The sequence below is a fragment of the Schistocerca serialis genome, chromosome 4, assembly GCF_023864345.2.
Source record: "Schistocerca serialis cubense isolate TAMUIC-IGC-003099 chromosome 4, iqSchSeri2.2, whole genome shotgun sequence".
NCBI classification, from domain to species: Eukaryota; Metazoa; Arthropoda; class Insecta; order Orthoptera; family Acrididae; genus Schistocerca; species Schistocerca serialis.
The window spans coordinates 662081385-662099651 of record NC_064641.1 but is presented as its reverse complement, the minus strand read 5'-3'; the positions used below and the strand labels follow the sequence as shown (position 1 = coordinate 662099651).

At 40.4% G+C, this 18267-nt stretch overlaps 1 protein-coding gene across 1 annotated transcript in view; it reads right to left on the bottom strand.

Annotated features, from left to right (window-relative positions):
* Positions 1-18267, bottom strand: part of LOC126473133 (WD repeat-containing protein 75) — a 195330-nt gene that overhangs the window by 99717 nt on the left and 77346 nt on the right. Inside the window, exons 11-13 of the mRNA XM_050099988.1 lie at positions 17748-17926; positions 14754-14914; positions 5304-5501 (exon numbers count right to left, since the gene is read on the bottom strand). Coding sequence (XP_049955945.1) covers positions 5304-5501; positions 14754-14914; positions 17748-17926 — 538 coding nt within the window. The remainder of the gene's footprint in view (positions 1-5303; positions 5502-14753; positions 14915-17747; positions 17927-18267) is intronic.

Here is an 18267-nt window from a genome sequence, read left to right as displayed (position 1 = left end):
AATGATATGTACTGGGTATAGTGTACTACAGCCAATTCACATTCTTCTTATCCACTACTTTGGAATACTGCTAAATATATCCAATGCTATACAGCAAATGCGAAAAGTTTTAGGTATCTGAAATAATCTCCAGCTTTGTATCCAAAGGTCATTCCCCTACAGCTGCAATTAAAAATAGCAGCTCTAGAGAAGTAAGTGGGAATGTAAGAAGAGTAATTTAACAAAAACTTGTATTTTTTGTAATGTGCCAGAAACATATAAAATCTGGGGAGGGGTAGGGGGGGTCAAATGGCAATAACTCCTAAAAACGCATGTCATAGCACAGGTTGTGTCTGACTTTCAAGCTACCTCAACATCAGGAAAATGAGAAACTGTGCAGACACAAATTCTAACAAACGAAGCAACTCCATGAAGAAGATACCTCTGGCATGTGCCTCACAGTGATTTCCGGAGTATAGATATATATGTAGATGCAGAGGCCTCAATTTTGAAAAGTGGACATCAACATCTAGGAGAGCAGTCAACTAATTACATGCCACTTCATGGTGATGTACAGTACTATGGGCACAGAATGACACAGCAGTCAGTTTACATTGTTATGCACTATGAGTCACACAGTGAAATTTCGTAACAACATAGTAATGAAATACAATTCTTTTGGATTTCATATTTGTCTCTGGTTGGAGAACACCCCTATTTCACATCATATTATGCAAGTTTCCGGGGTTAAATATTTTGATCATTTAAACAATCCAGAACACGATATACTGTAGTCACAATAGGCAACTGTTGTTAAACATTATACTTTCTTCCAAAAGACTTTCTTCAAAAAATCCTGCCTGTAGCTTTTGCAGGATCATCCTTGTCAGTATCAGTGTCATGTGGTTTTTCATTCTAAAGAATGTGTGACATGCAGATCACTTAGAATTTTTTTCCAAAGTCATCTGATTAAACAGCCTCAAACTTCATTTATTATAACTCTGATCACAGTCAGTTCTAACCACAAATAAATTTGCCTTAAAAATATATCTGTAACACAGCCCTGAGACCTGTAATTTGTTAACTGATAAGCACCCTTTACATGGTTCTTATTCTTAGATGATTATTTTTTTGTACAGGTTTATGAGTCTGAAACTGCAAAACTCATTTCCTCTATAAATTTGCCAGGTCCCTTTTAAACTTTCATGCCCAAATAACCTAAAATTCCACAACTGGTACCGGGAGGGGCCGTGTTGCTTATTGTGAGTAGCTTCAATGAACATGAAAATTCACATCAAGACATAACCCAGCTTAGCTGTACATACACTATGTGATCAAAAGTATGGCACCTGGCTGAAAATTACATACAAGTTCGTAGGAATTCAATATGATGTTGACCCACCCTTAGCCTTGATGACAGCTTCTAATCTCACAAGCTTATGTTCAATCAGGTATCGGGAGGTTTCTTTGGGAATGGCAGCCCATTTTTTGCAGAGTGCTGCACTGAGGAGAGGTATCAATGTCAGTCGGTGAGGCCTGGCACAGAGTCGGTGTTTCAAAACATCCCAAAGCTGTTGTATAGGTTTCACGTCAGGACACTGTGCAGGCCACTCCATTACAGGGATGTTATTGTCGTGGAACCACTCCACCTGTCGTGTAACAACTCCACCACAGGCTGTGCATTATGAACAGGTCCTCGATCGATGCAATCATGATACCCGAATTACTCTTCAACAGTGGGAAGCAAGAAGGTGCTTAAAACATCATGTAGGCCTGTGCTGTGAAAGTGCCATGCAAAACAACAAGGGGTGCAAGCCCCTTCCATGAAAAACAGAACCACAATGTAACACCACCGCCTTTGAATTTCACTGTTGGCACTACACACGCTAGCAGATGACGTTCACCGGGTGTTCACCATACCCATACCCTGGCATCGGATCGCCACATTGTGTATTGTGATTTGTCATTCCACGCAACATTTTTCCACTGTTCAATCATCCAATGTTTATGCTCCTTCCACCAAGTGAGGCATCGTTTGGCATTTACCGGCATGATGCGTGGCTTATGAGCAGTCGTTCGACCATGAAATCCAAGTTTTCTCACCTCCCACCTAACTATCATACTACTTGGAGCAGATCCTGATGCAGTTTGGTATTACAGTGTGATAGTCTGGATAGATGTCTGCCTATTACACATTATGACCCTCTTCAACTATCGGCGGTCTCTGTCAATCAACAGACAAGGTCGACCTGTACACTTTTGTTCTGTACATGTCCCTTCATGCTTCCACTTCAATATCACAATGGAAATAGTGGACCTAGGGATGTTTAGGAGTGTGGAAATATTGCGTACGGATGTATGACACAAGTGACACCCAATCACCTGACCACATTCAAAGTCCGTGAGTTCCGCGGAGTGCCCCGTTCTGCTCTCTCATGATGTCTAATGACTACTGAGGTTGCTGATATGGAATACCTGGCAGTAGGTGGCAGCACAATGAACCTAACATGAAAAATGTTTGTCTTTGGTGGTTGTCTGGATACTTTCGATCACATAGTGTACAAGCTGTGATATACAATTTGGACAACCCTGGGATTTCATAAAAGATCAAGATATCAAAACACAGTTTTGTACAATAGATGAGCAACGTACAAGACATTGAATGAATTGAAAGGCAGACTCCTAGGACCATAACAGGTGAGTATAGCTCAAATAAAAATGTAAGAGAGACACACACAGCGAAGTTAAGTGAGAATCTGTGAGAGGAAGCCAATGTTATTCTTGCAAAACCATGCTGGGTAAATTGAGAGAACTCGTATCAAAACATATTGTGCAACAAATCTGCTGCAAAACTTGTGTATCTCACGTAGGGTACAAGAGACCAACAGAAAAGAGATTAGAGTGCCTAAAGAGCCATACAGAGCTTGCAGAGTACATCTGTTCATACAGATAAAATACAGTCGGGCACTTTGGTGCATGCTTAATATTCACAGCTTTTTTATCCACAAATATACTCAAGAAGATTTAGTATATAGCACAAAGTATGCGTATTAATAATATGAATTACGATAGAGTGCTATTCACTGTACAGAGGGGCACTCAGCAAAGGATATGCAAATTTAAGAGTAGACAAAGGATACACAAATTTAAGAGTAGATTGTTAGCAAAGAGCTTCTGAGCAAAGTTCTTCAACAGATGAGAAGCACACACACAAATACACATACAATTCTTACACCCATTCATATGTCCATTGCAGATTTTCCATAGCTGTATTCTTATTAATGGCATTCAATAGATTTTGGAAACTGTAGTACACTAATATATTGCTTGTTTATCTTTGCACTGAAGCTTTTTGCAAACTAGCTGCAAATATGCTATGAAGTCGAAGTCTGCACAAAAACTGCTATTTTAGAAATTATTTTATGGTGTCTTCATGACAATGGCTGGGTGTGCACATAGCTTTAGCCTTAAGTTTTATTTCAACAGTTCATTACCTGGATATTTATGTGGGAACTTCACACTGAAGAATAACAACAATATTATGAAAAGGATAGATTGCTACGTGACACACAGAGAAGGCTACAGACACAATGAAAAGATTGCTAAACATCTGCAATTTTTGAAAAAAAGGTTCTTCTTCATAAATAGAAAAGACACACACACACACACACGCAAGCACAACTCACACACAAATGGCCACAGCAGCTGGAGACTGTGTCCATTTGTGTGTGAGCTGCAGTGTGTGTGTGTGTGTGTGTGTGTGTGTGTGTGTGTGTGTGTATTTTCTACTTCCAAAGAAGGATTTTTTGTCTGAAACCTTCAATGTTTAGCAGTATTTTCACTGTACCTGTCTGCGACTCAGTGCCTCCTCTATGTTGTGAGTAGCATAATCCTGGACTTCACATTGGAGAATGTCATCCCTCTCTAGTTTTGTTTTCAATAACAATCAAACGTATTGGAGGGCTGTGTGGAGGGTAAAAATCGTAGATGGAGACCAAGAGATGAATACACTAAGCAGATTCAAAAGAATGTAGGTTGCAGTAGGTACTGGGAGATGAAGAAGCTTGCACAGGATAGAGTAGCATGAAGAGCTGCATCAAACCAGTCTCAGGTCTGAAGACCATAACAACAACAACAACAACAACAACAACAATCAAACGTCTTTTTAGAAAAGTACATTTTTCTGTTGAACAAGATCTTAAATTTCTTCAGCAATTTGGTACATAAAAAAGGCATAATACACACTTTTGTGCAATTTCAATTAGGAAAACACTTGTCTTGATGTTATGAATTCACTTTGAAATATAAGGACGTTCATGTCATGTGAGACACACTTTTGATTAATTCAGAAGAATGGCAGAGCTTGCAGAAAGAAGAACCTTTATGAAAAGCTTGCCACAATGGCAGTGTTATTTTACATGGCTGTGTTCTCATGAAAATTATGTATAATACCCGCAACCAGTCATACTGATTAGTATGTTACTCAACATTTCAACATTTTGACTGGTTGCATAAGCTTTAAGTATTTGCAACATTGTTTTCTCCAATTGGAGAAACTAACTTATACCCAGCTCTCTAATGAACCACAAAATAAAAGAGGTTGACCAATGGTCATAAAGATTGTTATTGTTATACAATAAAACAAGTCTATTACCAATTGGAAAAGTTATTTACAAATATTTCTTATTTTTCAGGATATATATACCAGCATGTCTTCCAAAGACGAAAACACTGGACATTTCCTTCCTGCCTGCACTACATGAAATATTAATTTTATTTTCTAGGTTCAACTTGTACAGAAAGCAGTTGATATTTCTAAGACAAAGTTAGTTATATACTGAATGTTTGATTTATAACTTATAATGATTTTGTCTGTAATAGTGTATCATTATTACCAGACAAGTTTTACATGTTGTTCTTTATTTTGTATTATATTTTACCAAGATTCTTACCAAAGAAAAAGTGTATAGAGGTAGTATTTTTATAAGTCAATATCTTAAAATTTTCTACGTATTTTATACTTGATAAAGCACACTGCAGAACATCAATCTTTCAGTATTTATATTTGTTTTTCATACTATTATTAGTGCTGTAAGTTCTGAGACTGAATGGTCAGGGTTGCAATGTAAAGCAATATTAGAAATGAAGTTTCAATTTCGAGTAAAATTTTGTGAGTGCACAGATGCAATTATGCAGACCAAAAATCATATATAATTTAAAGTTTTGCTTATGTTATTTACATCCCCCCTCTTTTGTATCTCTGCTAAATGATATCTAATAAATATCGAATTACAAAAAATTAAAATAATGTTGTTGTTACTTACTTCTCGTATTGCCTTATCACCAGGAATTCCTAACTGTAGATGAGTCTCTGCAAGTGGATCCAAAACAGATGATTTTGTCTGTTCTGCTATAAGAGCACTGAATGGTGTCTGAGGAAGTTTCAGAGATGATGGCACCGTCTCTAATGCCACCGAGTCAATGTACTTATTGGCACCTTCCTCTTCCAGTACAAGTAGTTCCTGTAAAATTACTTCAGATCAATGTCCTTTACTTCTACGCCATTTATTATTTTCTATCAAAAGGTTTCTTTAATGCCCAACTGTGTGTAATACACCGTCATCAACCCTATCTACAAAAACAATCTTAAGTGTTACAGAGCAGTTACTAATCCAATTAACAGCAGAACATATTTTAACATATGAACTTACGTCAGTGGAATTAAGTGACCCACTGCAGAGTCAACATTTCTCTTTTTTAAATCTCTGTCAAGTTTGCAGCTCTAACTTATTTTTGTTATGTGGATCTAATGAATGTCTTTCTTTAACATTAGATAAACAGCCATACAATGGGTATTATACTAGTTTCACTCATCAGATGAGACTCTCTTTAGATATTAAGTGCACTGATAGTAACACATAAAAGTTCTACTCACCACCATCATAAACACAAAGTTATGAAGTATTAATTTATTGACTGCAAGGCAGTCGTTCTGTTTTTACAACTGTTTCATATTAGACCACAAAACTTCCAAAAGACCTTTCACTTGGAAAATTACAGTAGCAAATGGCCTGCGTGCTTGAAGTTCATGGTGCTCCAGATAATTAGAGTTAATAGTGAAATAAATATCATTTTCATTCTGAAACTGACATGGCACAATCTTTTCTGTTTATCAACACTACTTTATTAGTGTCTATGATGACTGCCTCTTTACATCCAGAATGCAATCATACAATAATAGCAAGTTATTAGTGAAAATCTTGTTAGAATATTAGTCCTATTATCTCTCCTGAAACAGATTTACTACAATTTAAATGTGGAGATTTACACAGTATTAAATTTGTCAAATCTGCCATCAGAATTGCATGAGGTCATGCATAGAACATCAGCTTACTGCGTGCTCCAACTCCAAAGCAATTATTTCTTCATCAGCTACATCTCACATCACCACTGTTTTTCAAATATTTCTTCATTTGTAGATACTATGAATATTCACTCCCTAAACGTTAAATTCATTCAGTCACAGAGATCTGATCATTTTTAAATTGTAAAGACCAGTAGCAAAATTATAAATTTCTTCTGTCCATGAGCATTGATTTAGTGCTTCACATCCGCCAGTGATCTCACACTGATTTGTGCCTCAGAACGGTTTTTAGTCTGAGAGAATGCAGAAGATTTCACCATCCATAGTTTATCAAAGTGTGGATCACTGCTTAAGAAGATAAATGTTCGAAATTTGGAACCCGCACAGTCCAAAAATTTGCTCTCTTATTTAGCAATCTATTCAGCAATATTTAGCAATATATTCAGTTCTAGCAATATTTTATAAATGAGAAAAAAATCTATGTTGCCTTTCAGTTTGGATTTCATATAGTTTTAGGTTCTCACCCTCGCCTCATTATAGCTGGCTGGAGAACACAGTTATAAGTCCAAGGAAGATAATAATATATACTGAAGTTCACTGTTCGCTTATCCATGGGCCTCCTAGTAAGACTCAATGAAAGTGTTAAGTCTTTGGGTAAACAACAGACTACGTGCCTCACTCCTTTCCCTGTAACAGTCAGATGCAGGATGGACCTAATTCCCTCCACTACTTGCTCCCTCAAGGCAGTCCAGTCACATGAGAGGAGAATCTAAACCTTTCCCTCGCCTGAGCAGTATGTGCACAATGCAGTGATAATTTACTATATTTCCTGAATGCGTTTCTTGTGCAGATAAAGGAAGTGTGAGTTAATAGCATCTCCATTTATAACCACAGATGATAAAGCTCTGATATTCAAACCAAACTTTGGGCTAATGACAGCTTTGCCTTTCTTTGTTTATTGAACAGTGGTTATATTGATGATAAATGTTATATTTTCACCAATATATGAATGTAAGGTGATTTTTCTAACAAAAAGTAGCAAAGGAAGAATGATTCTGCAGACACAAAAGTATATGTTAATGTTTATGGAGTGAAATGGAATGCATGAGGAGCAGAGAAATTAGTTTTGGAAGGAGGCTTGGGGGCCAGTTGAAACATGTCGTGAGTCAGCCATAATAGTCAAGCATGTTGTACTCAACAGCATGTTCTACCACTGAGCAGTCAACAACTTTATTCTTGGCCACAGTTTGGCTGTAGCCATTTATTTCAATGGACAGATGATTGGTATTCATGCCAACACAAATCGCTGTGCAGAAGCTGAATCGGTACATGAAATAACTGCTTTCACACAGGGCACTGGCTCTGACTGGGTAGTATATGTCTGTGACAGGAGAGGAATAAAATGTGCTAATTGGGTAAATAGGAGAGATCTTGTGATTTCCACAGAGATACAACATATGCTTTAAGAGGGTGGGAGTAGGTTTGGCTAGGAGGACTGGGCAGGCAGCAGGTTATCACCCTGTGAGAGGCAGGATGGATTGTGGGAGGAAGTTCTCCATTCCAGGATATAATGAAAAGTTCCATAATTTTTGAGAATATTTCTTTTGGAGCATCGTCGTTTTTTATTACTTAAAAATGAACATGACAGTCACAACCACAAGAACCTTTTGTTTTGGTCTGTTTTAGACCACCATCAGACCTCACACTGTAGTACGTAGATTTGATAGAATTAGAGGAAAGTTATAATATATAAAATGCATCTTGCATAACAAATAATAAAAGAAGAAATTATACCCATCATGGTAGACGGTGGCTGTGAATGGAACAGCCACTACGACTCTGGGAACAGTAAGTGCTAAGGAGAGCAATGTAGCTGTTGCTTAAATACGTGATGCTCCAGCCACTGCACACTGACTTACATCACCAATGACCAATCAGGCATACAGGACATCAAACGGTTGTTACAATGAGGTATATACAAAATGGTCACATGAAAGCTAACAACAGAAGTAGTACTAGGTGCCTTATATTATATAAAGTAACTGCTATAAACAGCATTACGTCAGTCTGTGATAAAAATATATATACAAGAGATAACGAAATATAATTTGTTACGAGAACATCAATAGCCATTTGTGGGGATTTTTCATAAGCTCATAGATTGTACAGCAGCAAAGATGGCAGCTAGGCAACACTGAAGGTTCCCATGGAGATGGCATGGTTATATCAATATGTGCCATCCAGCAGGAGAGGATCTGACAGCTGTAATAGCGGCTGGATGTAAAAAAAGTACTGGCGCTGTAGAAATGCATGCAAGTTACTGCGTAGTGCTCTTAGATCGAAATGCCAGTGAAAATACTGCTTGACTGATGCCGTTATTTATCATCAAAGCGGCATGGAGGTGATGATGTGCACATTTCACAGGACCCAATTTCAAAGCTGCAACAGTGACTACTTGTTACCAACTATTGGCATCCAAGTAAGACGGCTGTCGTGGTATATGTCAAATCTGCCAGATGACATTAACCAAGTAACTAACAAGATAACTTGGAAAGTATGATACCTAAAGCATCAAAAAGGAAAAAATTAAATTACATCAAAAGAATTATGGCAAAAAATCTCATTGACCCATCAAGGTCATCAAGGACATAAAACAATGAGCATAAGAAAACAAGATTAAAAAACTGTGAACATAGTTGTTTAAAGTCATTCCACAATACAGGCATACAAAATGCCAGATGTACAGGAATATAGGTTACAATACTATGATATAATAAATCCTGGGCCCATCCAAATAGTCGTAAATGTAAAACAAATGCATATGTAGTCAAAAGTTAAACACTACTGTGGCTATAGTTGTTTACAGTCATGAGAAGTCCATAAAATAGAAATAAGGATGAAGTTATAACTATTATTTGGAGAAATAAAAGGTGAATAAATATGAACTGAAGTAAGATGACATTCTTTAGTTATCATGGGACACAATCATCATATTGCATGAAATAAGGCACTGCCCACAAACTGGGACCATTAAGATACTCATGAGTAAAAGTTATAAACCTAAGTGTCTAAGAGTTTAGAATAAAGTGCAGAAAGTTTATTACAATCATGAAGACATTCCATAAAAAGCAAAAGAATAAAAAGGAACTAAAAGCAGTAACGTTCTATAGTAGGTCTTCAAAAAGATCACAGAAATATTTTTCTCTTAAGTCTAGTTGCTTGCTGACTAGAGACTACACAGATAATCAAAAAATATGGATAATCCAAAATATACATGTTTTCAGTGAAAATTGCAGTTTACTGCATTTGTAAAACATGCTACATGTCACTTTTGAAAGCACATTTCATTACTCAGGCATTATTTGCCACAAAAAAATGGATTGGAGACCTTTAGCTACTAGGAAAAATACTAGGCACACAGACATGGTGTTTGGAAATTGCTGTTACGAACTTCTTGGACTTGTAGAAGGGAATGAGTACAAAATATTTTGAATAGGAACCCTTGTCTGGAAACGTCTACAGCCATTCAAAAACATGTTTGCTAGATGGGTATGCAACAATGAAGTCGTGGCGGGGGTGGTTACTTTGGATTGGCTGATGTCTGTTCTACATCTCTGACCTGATTCGAGCCTCATTCACATTCTGTGAGTGTCAGAGCAACATGGATGAGAGTACATGTTTGCAGAATACACCAACATGATCCTCCTGAATGACAAAGCTCACAATAATGGAAGAGCTGCTTGTCGTCTTTATCAAGATTGTGCTCCACAATGTCTGACTCCATCGCATATTCTTTTTGCCACAATTATGCAATGGCTTCAAGAAAGGGTACCTTCACTGTCAGCAGGTGTGATCGTGGTGCTCCAAGGACACACTGCACACCCGAATTGGAAGAGGCCGTAATGCATCACGTTGAAGAGAATTCATCAACAATTAAACGGGAAATTTCTTTAGCTGTTAATGAGTGGAACTGTAAAACAAGTGATGTACTGGGTCATACCTAATAAATTACTTGTAAAAGTGGTCACAATACCAACACGTTTTCAAATGGTTGTAGCACAGAAGCAGTACATTCTGGACATGTGTTCCAGTTCAAAATGTTATCTATTCACTTCCCTCTCCACTTTCTCGAATGCCTGGAATCCTTACCCAATCTGTTACCCCCGGAAACCATCCTTGTAACCATTGATGCCACTTCCTTATACACAAATATTCCGCACATCCAGGGCCTCGCTGCGATGGAGCACTTCCTTTCACGCAGATCACCTGCCACCCTCCCTAAAACCTCTTTCCTCATTACCTTAGCCAGCTTCATCCTGACCCACAACTTCTTCACTTTTGAAGGCCAGACATACCAACAATTAAAGGGAACAGCCATGGGTACCAGGATGGCCCCCTCGTACGCCAACCTATTCATGGGTCGCTTAGAGGAAGCCTTCTTGGTTACCCAGGCCTGCAAACCCAAAGTTTGGTACAGATTTACTGATGACATCTTCATGATCTGGACTCACAGTGAAGAAGAACTCCAGAATTTCCTCTCCAACCGCAACTCCTTTGGTTCCATCAGATTCACCTGGTCGTACTCCAAATCCCATGCCACTTTCCTTGACGTTGGCCTCCATCTGTCCAATGGCCAGCTTCACACGTCCGTCCACATCAAACCCACCAACAAGCAACAGTACCTCCATTATGACAGTTGCCACCCATTCCACATCAAACGGTCCCTTCCCTACAGCCTAGGTCTTCGTAGCAAACGAATCTGCTCCAGTCCGGAATCCCTGAACCATTACACCAACAACCTGAAAACAGCTTTCGCATCCCGCAACTACCCTCCTGACCTGGTACAGAAGCAAATAACCAGAGCCACTTCCTCATCCCCTCAAACCCAGAACCTCCCACAGAAGAACCACAAAAGTGCCCCACTTGTCACAGGATACTTTCCGGGACTGGATCAGACTCTGAATGTGGCTCTTCAGCAGGGATACGACTTCCTCAAATCCTGCCCTGAAATGAGATCCATCCTTCATGAAATCCTCCCCACTCCACCAAGAGTGTCTTTCCGCCATCCACCTAACCTTCGTAACCTCTTAGTTCATCCCTATAAAATCCCCAAACCACCTTCCCTACCCTCTGGCTCCTACCCTTGTAACCGCCCCCCGTGTAAAACCTGTCCCATGCACCCTCCCACCACCACCTACTCCAGTCCTGTAACCCGGAAGGTGTACACGATTAAAGGCAGAGCCGTGTGTGAAAGTACCCACGTGATTTACCAACTGACCTGCCTACACTGTGGAGCTTTCTATGTGGGAATGACCAGCAACAAACTGTCCATTCGCATGAATGGACACAGGCAGACAGTGTTTGTTGGTAATGAGTATCACCCTGTGGCTAAACATGCCTTGGTGCACAGCCAGCACATCTTGGCACAGTGTTACACCGTCCGGGTTATCTGGATACTTCCCACTAACACCAACCTGTCAGAACTCCGGAGATGGGAACTTGCCCTTCAGTATATCCTCTCCTCTCGTTATCCGCCAGGCCTCAACCTCCGCTAATTTCAAGTTGCCGCCGCTCATACCTCACCTGTCTTTCAACATCTTTGCCTCTGTACTTCCACCTCGACTGACATCTCTGCCCAAACTCTTTGCCTTTACAAATGTCTGCTGGTGTCTGTGTATGTGTGGATGGATATGTGTGTGTGTGCGAATGTATACCTGTCCTTTTTTCCCCCTAAGGTAAGTCTTTCCGCTTCCAGGATTGGAATGACTCCTTGCCCTCTCCCTTAAAACCCACATCCTTTCGTCTTTCCCTCTCCTTCCCTCTTTCCTGATGAAGCAACCGTTGGTTGTGAAAGCTTGAATTTTGTGTGTATGTTTGTGTTTGTTTGTGTGTCTATCGACCTGCCAGCACTTTCGTTTGGTAAGTCACATCATCTTTGTTTTTATATATATATAATAGAAGGAAACATTCCACGTGGGAAAAATTATATTCCTTTCGTCTTCCCCTCTCCTTCCCTCTTTCCTGATGAGGCAACAGTTTGTTGCGAAAGCTTGAATTTTGTGTGTATGTTTGTGTTTGTTTGTGTGTCTATCGACCTGCCAGTGCTTTCGTTCAGTAAGTCACCTCATTTTTATATATATATATATTCACAAAAGTGACCACACCTCACGTACACACGACCGCTACCACTGGCAGCTCTGACCAGATTACTGGTTCTAATTATAACAGAATACTTTATGCTTCATTTTATCAAAAACTGCCAAACGATGCATAGCTAATCCACAAACAGTATAATCCACAACCTGATAATTGGGAGTTTGCTGTGTGCGATTTCAACCTCCTGACATGCTGCCATATCAATGGAGCTAACTGTACAATATCTGCATTCAGAAGAAAATGGCTGACATACAACGTATACAATATGTGCAAGATACCAATATGACAATATCTGCCATTGGAGGTTTTTGACGATCGTAATATCAACAGTTGTATCTAGGTACTTAAAAATTACTTAAGGCCAAAGCTGTATGATACTACAGAAAAAAAAAACAACGAAATTTGACAGTTTCAAGTAGAATGGTATCACTAAAAAAAAAAATTATCAGCAGCTATTGGCCCAAGTTCAAAGAAAATCATCAAAACGGGGTCTTAAGACTTTGGACAGCTGCTACTTCCTTCACAGAGGTGAGAACTGACCCAGAAAATAAAGTTGAGGCCATGTTGGAGATGAGAAATTCCTGGATGGTAACCAGGGGATGGATGTGTAGCATAGGGAAAGGTTTACTTTGTAAGACGGTATGAACAGAGAGAGGTAAGATTCAATGGTTGTAGTTGGTTTGGTTCAAGGGGTTGATGGCAAATAACTGCTTCTACTAAAGGATCACAAGAAGGAGATTCGATCTTTGATCGATTTAATTTGGATGTGGTGTTTCTGACGAGATCTATGAAAAGGACCGACACTTATTTAGGTTTGAGGTTCTCGGTGGATGGATTAACAACCAGTGTGTTTGGAGTTCTGTATTTCGTAGGTTATCGAGGGAGAGTTTAGGATGCAGCAGGTCGGAAAAGGTCTGTAAGGAAACATAAGGGAACTTTCAGAAGTTTGCAGTTGTGGGGGTGGGGGGTGGGGGGAGCTGTTTCACTGGGGAGGGGGGGGGGGGGGTAGGTGTAGGGTTTACAATGGGTAGTGTATGACAGAGGTAATCTACAATGGGAGTAGCATGACAATAAACTGGATAACTTCTGAAGGTCGTGTTTGCATTTTCTTCCAGTTACTGGATAGCAAGGATTTCAATTTGAGGGATGTGTGTAGAGAAATAGAATTGCATAATAAGCATATCTTATGGTGGGAACATATGTAGTTCAGGGGTACTTGTTCATAGAAATTATTTTTTCATACAAGGCTCTGAAGGAACAGGGAATGGCAAAATCTTAGAAGTTGCTGTGACAGAAAGGGAGGAATCCAGAGATGGGAATTTTTATGACTATACAATTGAGGGGGGAAAGGGGAGGAGAATTCCATAGGTTAGGTAACATTTCAGGAACAGGATGTGAGGCTAGATTTTAGCTATGGAGAGGGATAGTTTTCTGAATTGATGTAGATATTCAGGGAAAGGAACAATTAAAAATGGAGTGTAGCTACAGAGGGGGGAAGCGAGATTGGAAATGACACTAGAGAGTTATAATTGGAGAGGAAAACATTATGAAGGTAAGTGATAATGTGTCAAACATGGAAAAGGACAAAGAAACACAAGATATGACAGTACAAGGGTGTAAGGAAAAACACTGAGGTACTGCACAAGAAAAATGCAGCAGGAAATTACATGGCGGAGTGCAAGCCAGAGCTTGGCAGTGGGAATTCATTCAACTGAACAGTTGTGGCCAAAGGCAAATTTTGCCATTCAGCAACAGAACCCTCCGTTCTGCTCAACATGCTGAACTTCATTGGCTGCTTCACAAGCTTGCAGTTTTGTATCCTCTGATTCCATATTTTGCTAATGCATCCCCCCCCCCCTTCCCCTCCTCCAATAACTAACCACCACTACACTTTGTCATGTGTCACATGCAACTTAGCCTGCTTGTGCCAGGACAGGCTCACAGGTGTCACATATTCTAATCCCATTCCCTTACTGCAATTCAACAAGCAGATGACATTTTGTTCTTTCACTCTTGTCTCCCAGTTCTTTCTTTCTTTTAAGAATACATAGCTGCAGCCCTTTGAAATCATATTCTTGAAACAGCAACATACCGCTTGCTACTACTTTTAGACATGAAGCTTTTCACGATGTTTATTCCATTTGTATCTTTTCTACTACTATAACAACATCTATTTATAAAGTTTGAGTTATAGGTAACACTCCTAACAGTGTGCTTTGGATAGACTTATTTATGTTATATGACTAAAACTTACTTGATTCGAATCCAAGAAATATAGCTGAGAAGTTTGTTGCCATGACACCAGAGAAGTGTGATAGCTTGCGTGTGGAACAAATGCAGCTGCCACAATCTCAGAATCAACCAAAGCTGGTTTTCTGAACATCGGCTGTGGGCAGTTTGGTCGGAATATAACCACTGAAAGAAGAAGGGCATTGTCACTGAAAAAACAACTTAATCATTTACATAGCAGACAGCCCCACAACAATCTCCACCCCCACCCCCACCCCCTGCCCCCTCACCCACACAAACTTCAGATCCCATCACTTATGTCAGCTGTTCAAATCACATCTACTGTATCTCAAATTAAATTCTTTTTGTCTTGTGTAACCAACCATGGTGCAGAAAGATAAAGCAAATAAATAAACACTACATCACATGCAGTATAAATACAAATTAATGACTAAAACAAGTTAACTCTGTTGCCCTATCTTGCCTTCTGTCTACCTTTATGTCTCCAGGGTCAGTGGACTGCTAGAACTCTGAGGATCTGTGCGTCCCATGCAATGTGTATAGTGGCATGGACTCGTCTTTCTGATTGCCCTCTGGTAGACCCTTTTCAGGTGTGGATCATAATCTTGCACCAGCGCAGTGACATGGTGGTGGTCAGTGAGCTGACCACTCGCACTGTTGTGCACATGGGTATGCAGAGCAGCTGAATGTGCTACCTTCACTTGACCAACTGACTGCTTGGATGCTTCTACAGCTATCTTCATAAAAGCAGTCATCTGCTGCATCATGTTATCAAATATGAATTGAGCTTGATGACCAGGCTGCCAATGTTGCTACTTCTCATGGCATCAGCATAGCCTTTGGAATGCACTGCCAAGATGTTATGGTCAGCAGCTACAGCATCACCGCCTTCACGGTGTCAGCAACCCACCTGGTCTTCTTATGCACAGTGGGGGTATAGTTTGCTTACACTGCTGTGTGCCCCACATGTCCAGGTCATGCAGGTTGCTCACCAGCATCTGCAAAGTGCGCTCTGTGGCACATGCGCACCATCTTCTGGAGTGTAGGGTAGCCACGGCTGCTGTGTCAGTGGCTGGCAGCTGTGGCAGGTACGTTCTGGCAATTTTGTTCAGGTGTACCTGGGTGCAGATCTTGGATGGCATACTTTGTCACACTGCAGGCATATTACCCCTGGCTGGTGTGCAGACAGCATTGCTAGCTCAGACGGCCACCAGCACGCTTCATGCAGATGTCAGTTATCGAGCAGTGGCATACCACAAACCTGATGCCCTGACATTTGACACGTTGTGGCGATTCACATCATGGTTTACAGTTTTCTACTGTGACCAGAATCTCCAACATCTGGCAATGTTGAACAACATTCAATTTACAGTATCATCCATACTGACAATCAGCAGAAGGGGCCTACCCTCCTCAAAGTCTGGGACTCTCATACACTCCATGGTGCACACCCCAAACCCGAGGTTCTCAAGCTCTTCAAGCAAGTGATCAAGCTGAGTCATCCACGAGAAGCCGTGAAATAAAACACTGATTAAATTGTCCAGTTCCATGTCATAACTGTAGAACGGCCAGTGGATTGCAGCCACTCCACTCGTCATGCTGCAGTAATCATCACAGTTGCAGAGATTAATTTGCACAATGCCTTTTCTTGATGATTTCACATTTAAGTCTGATTTGGTCCACTATGATATTTGTCTTTTATTCAGAAGATGACTGGTGGTGGCCTCAGTTCCTTCATTGTTGCAGATTGTAGGCCAATGGAGCTGTGGCCAAGATAGTCCTTTGTGATGGTTGCTGCTGTGCCAGAGTAATCTCCTTCCTCCTCCAGGACGACAAAGGCACCTCCAAGGCTGCTGAGCTGTGACAATGCATGACTCTCTTTGCCCGGTGCTTGTGACCGACATTCATGACTGGCAACGAATGGAGATCACCCTCGTTTGTCAACCACTACTTTCTGATTGCACACCTTGTTAGCGTGTGGATTCCTAGCAGTCGGTTTCTTCCTCCAGTCACCATTTTCAGGTGCTTGAAAACTGCAGCATTCTTGTAGCTCTTTATTGAGCTGAAACTTTTTGAGCTGCCAATCTCTGCACTGCTGCAGTCTTGCCTGGTGACCCTGCATGATGATGGCATATGCAATGCCCCTCCTGTCATTTCACTTCAGTGAGGCCTTTGATGACACACTTTCCATTGCTGAGCATCGGCAGCAAAGGGAGATGTGGGCAGAGCACTCACATTTCCATATTCTCATGGTTGTCTGCTGTCATGGCTGGGGTCACCATAGTTGGGGGCCGGATGAGGCCGGCGGCAGAGCAGGCTCTTCCAGACAGCAATGCACCAAACCCTTCAGTTTGTTAAATATTGCACTAAATTCCTTCCATGCCCACATCATCTCACTACGGGTGACGGTCGATAACAGATGACTTTGGAAATTTGTGGCAAGTTCTATGGGACCAAACTGCTGAGATCATCGGCCCCTAGGCTTACACACAACTCAGTCTAACTTGACCTAACTTACGCTAAGGACAAAACACACACCCACGCCCAAGGGAGGACTCGAACCTCCAACTGGGCGAGCCGCAGACCACATTGCTACCCAACAGGGCACAGATGACTTTCATCTACCCCAAAATCCCCCTCTTTTGGGCTGCCTTTCCTACCTCTGCACATCCCTATCATTTGGGAAAATTGTCTTTCACCTCTATTCCACTCTATTCCTTCCTATCTCATCCACTCTCTCTTTCATGGCCCAGCTCATCACCCAAAACCAGCTCTCCGTGTCCTCCATCACACTATGAATTTTTTGCCAGTAAAGAGTCTACCTTAACGCACACATGCAGTCAGAATTTTATTTTTACGGAAGATACTGAAACACTACTACTTAAATAGTATAAAACTTTTGCCAAAGATGAACAATTCTTTGTATTCACAGTCTATAATGCATAGTAACTTTAAGAACTTAACAAAAATTTATGAAGATAAGTATGTAATTACTTACATTCATTTTCAGCAGACACAGCAGCCATCAAATTTGATTTTGGATCAGCAGCCAGAATGCTGAGCTTGAAAGGCACCATCCACATCAATGATAACGTTATTACGTTCCACACATATATTCCACATGGAGAAGCACTAACAATGAGATGGACACAGTCCTGTTGCCCAAAGTTTACCTGACTGGGAGTTTAATACAACAAATTAAAAACGAACAAAAATTATTACCAGCAACTATAAATATTACGAATTATAGTGCATTAAAAGTGGCATGGAGGGCTGTCTGTTTAACAGTTTACCAACACGAATACAAACAGTGTAGTGTTAATGGACACACAACCGTAATAACAAAGTTAAATTTTCAGTTTTTACCTTTAAAACAGCTCCCTCATCAAACAGGATAAGCTGACAAATATCACACAGGAAAGGAAAGCTAAAGAGGTGTTCGGAGCAGGAAAATTAGCTCAGAATTCTAATTCAGTAAGACAAGGTTTCAAAAGCATCTTAAAGACTGGACTGCAATA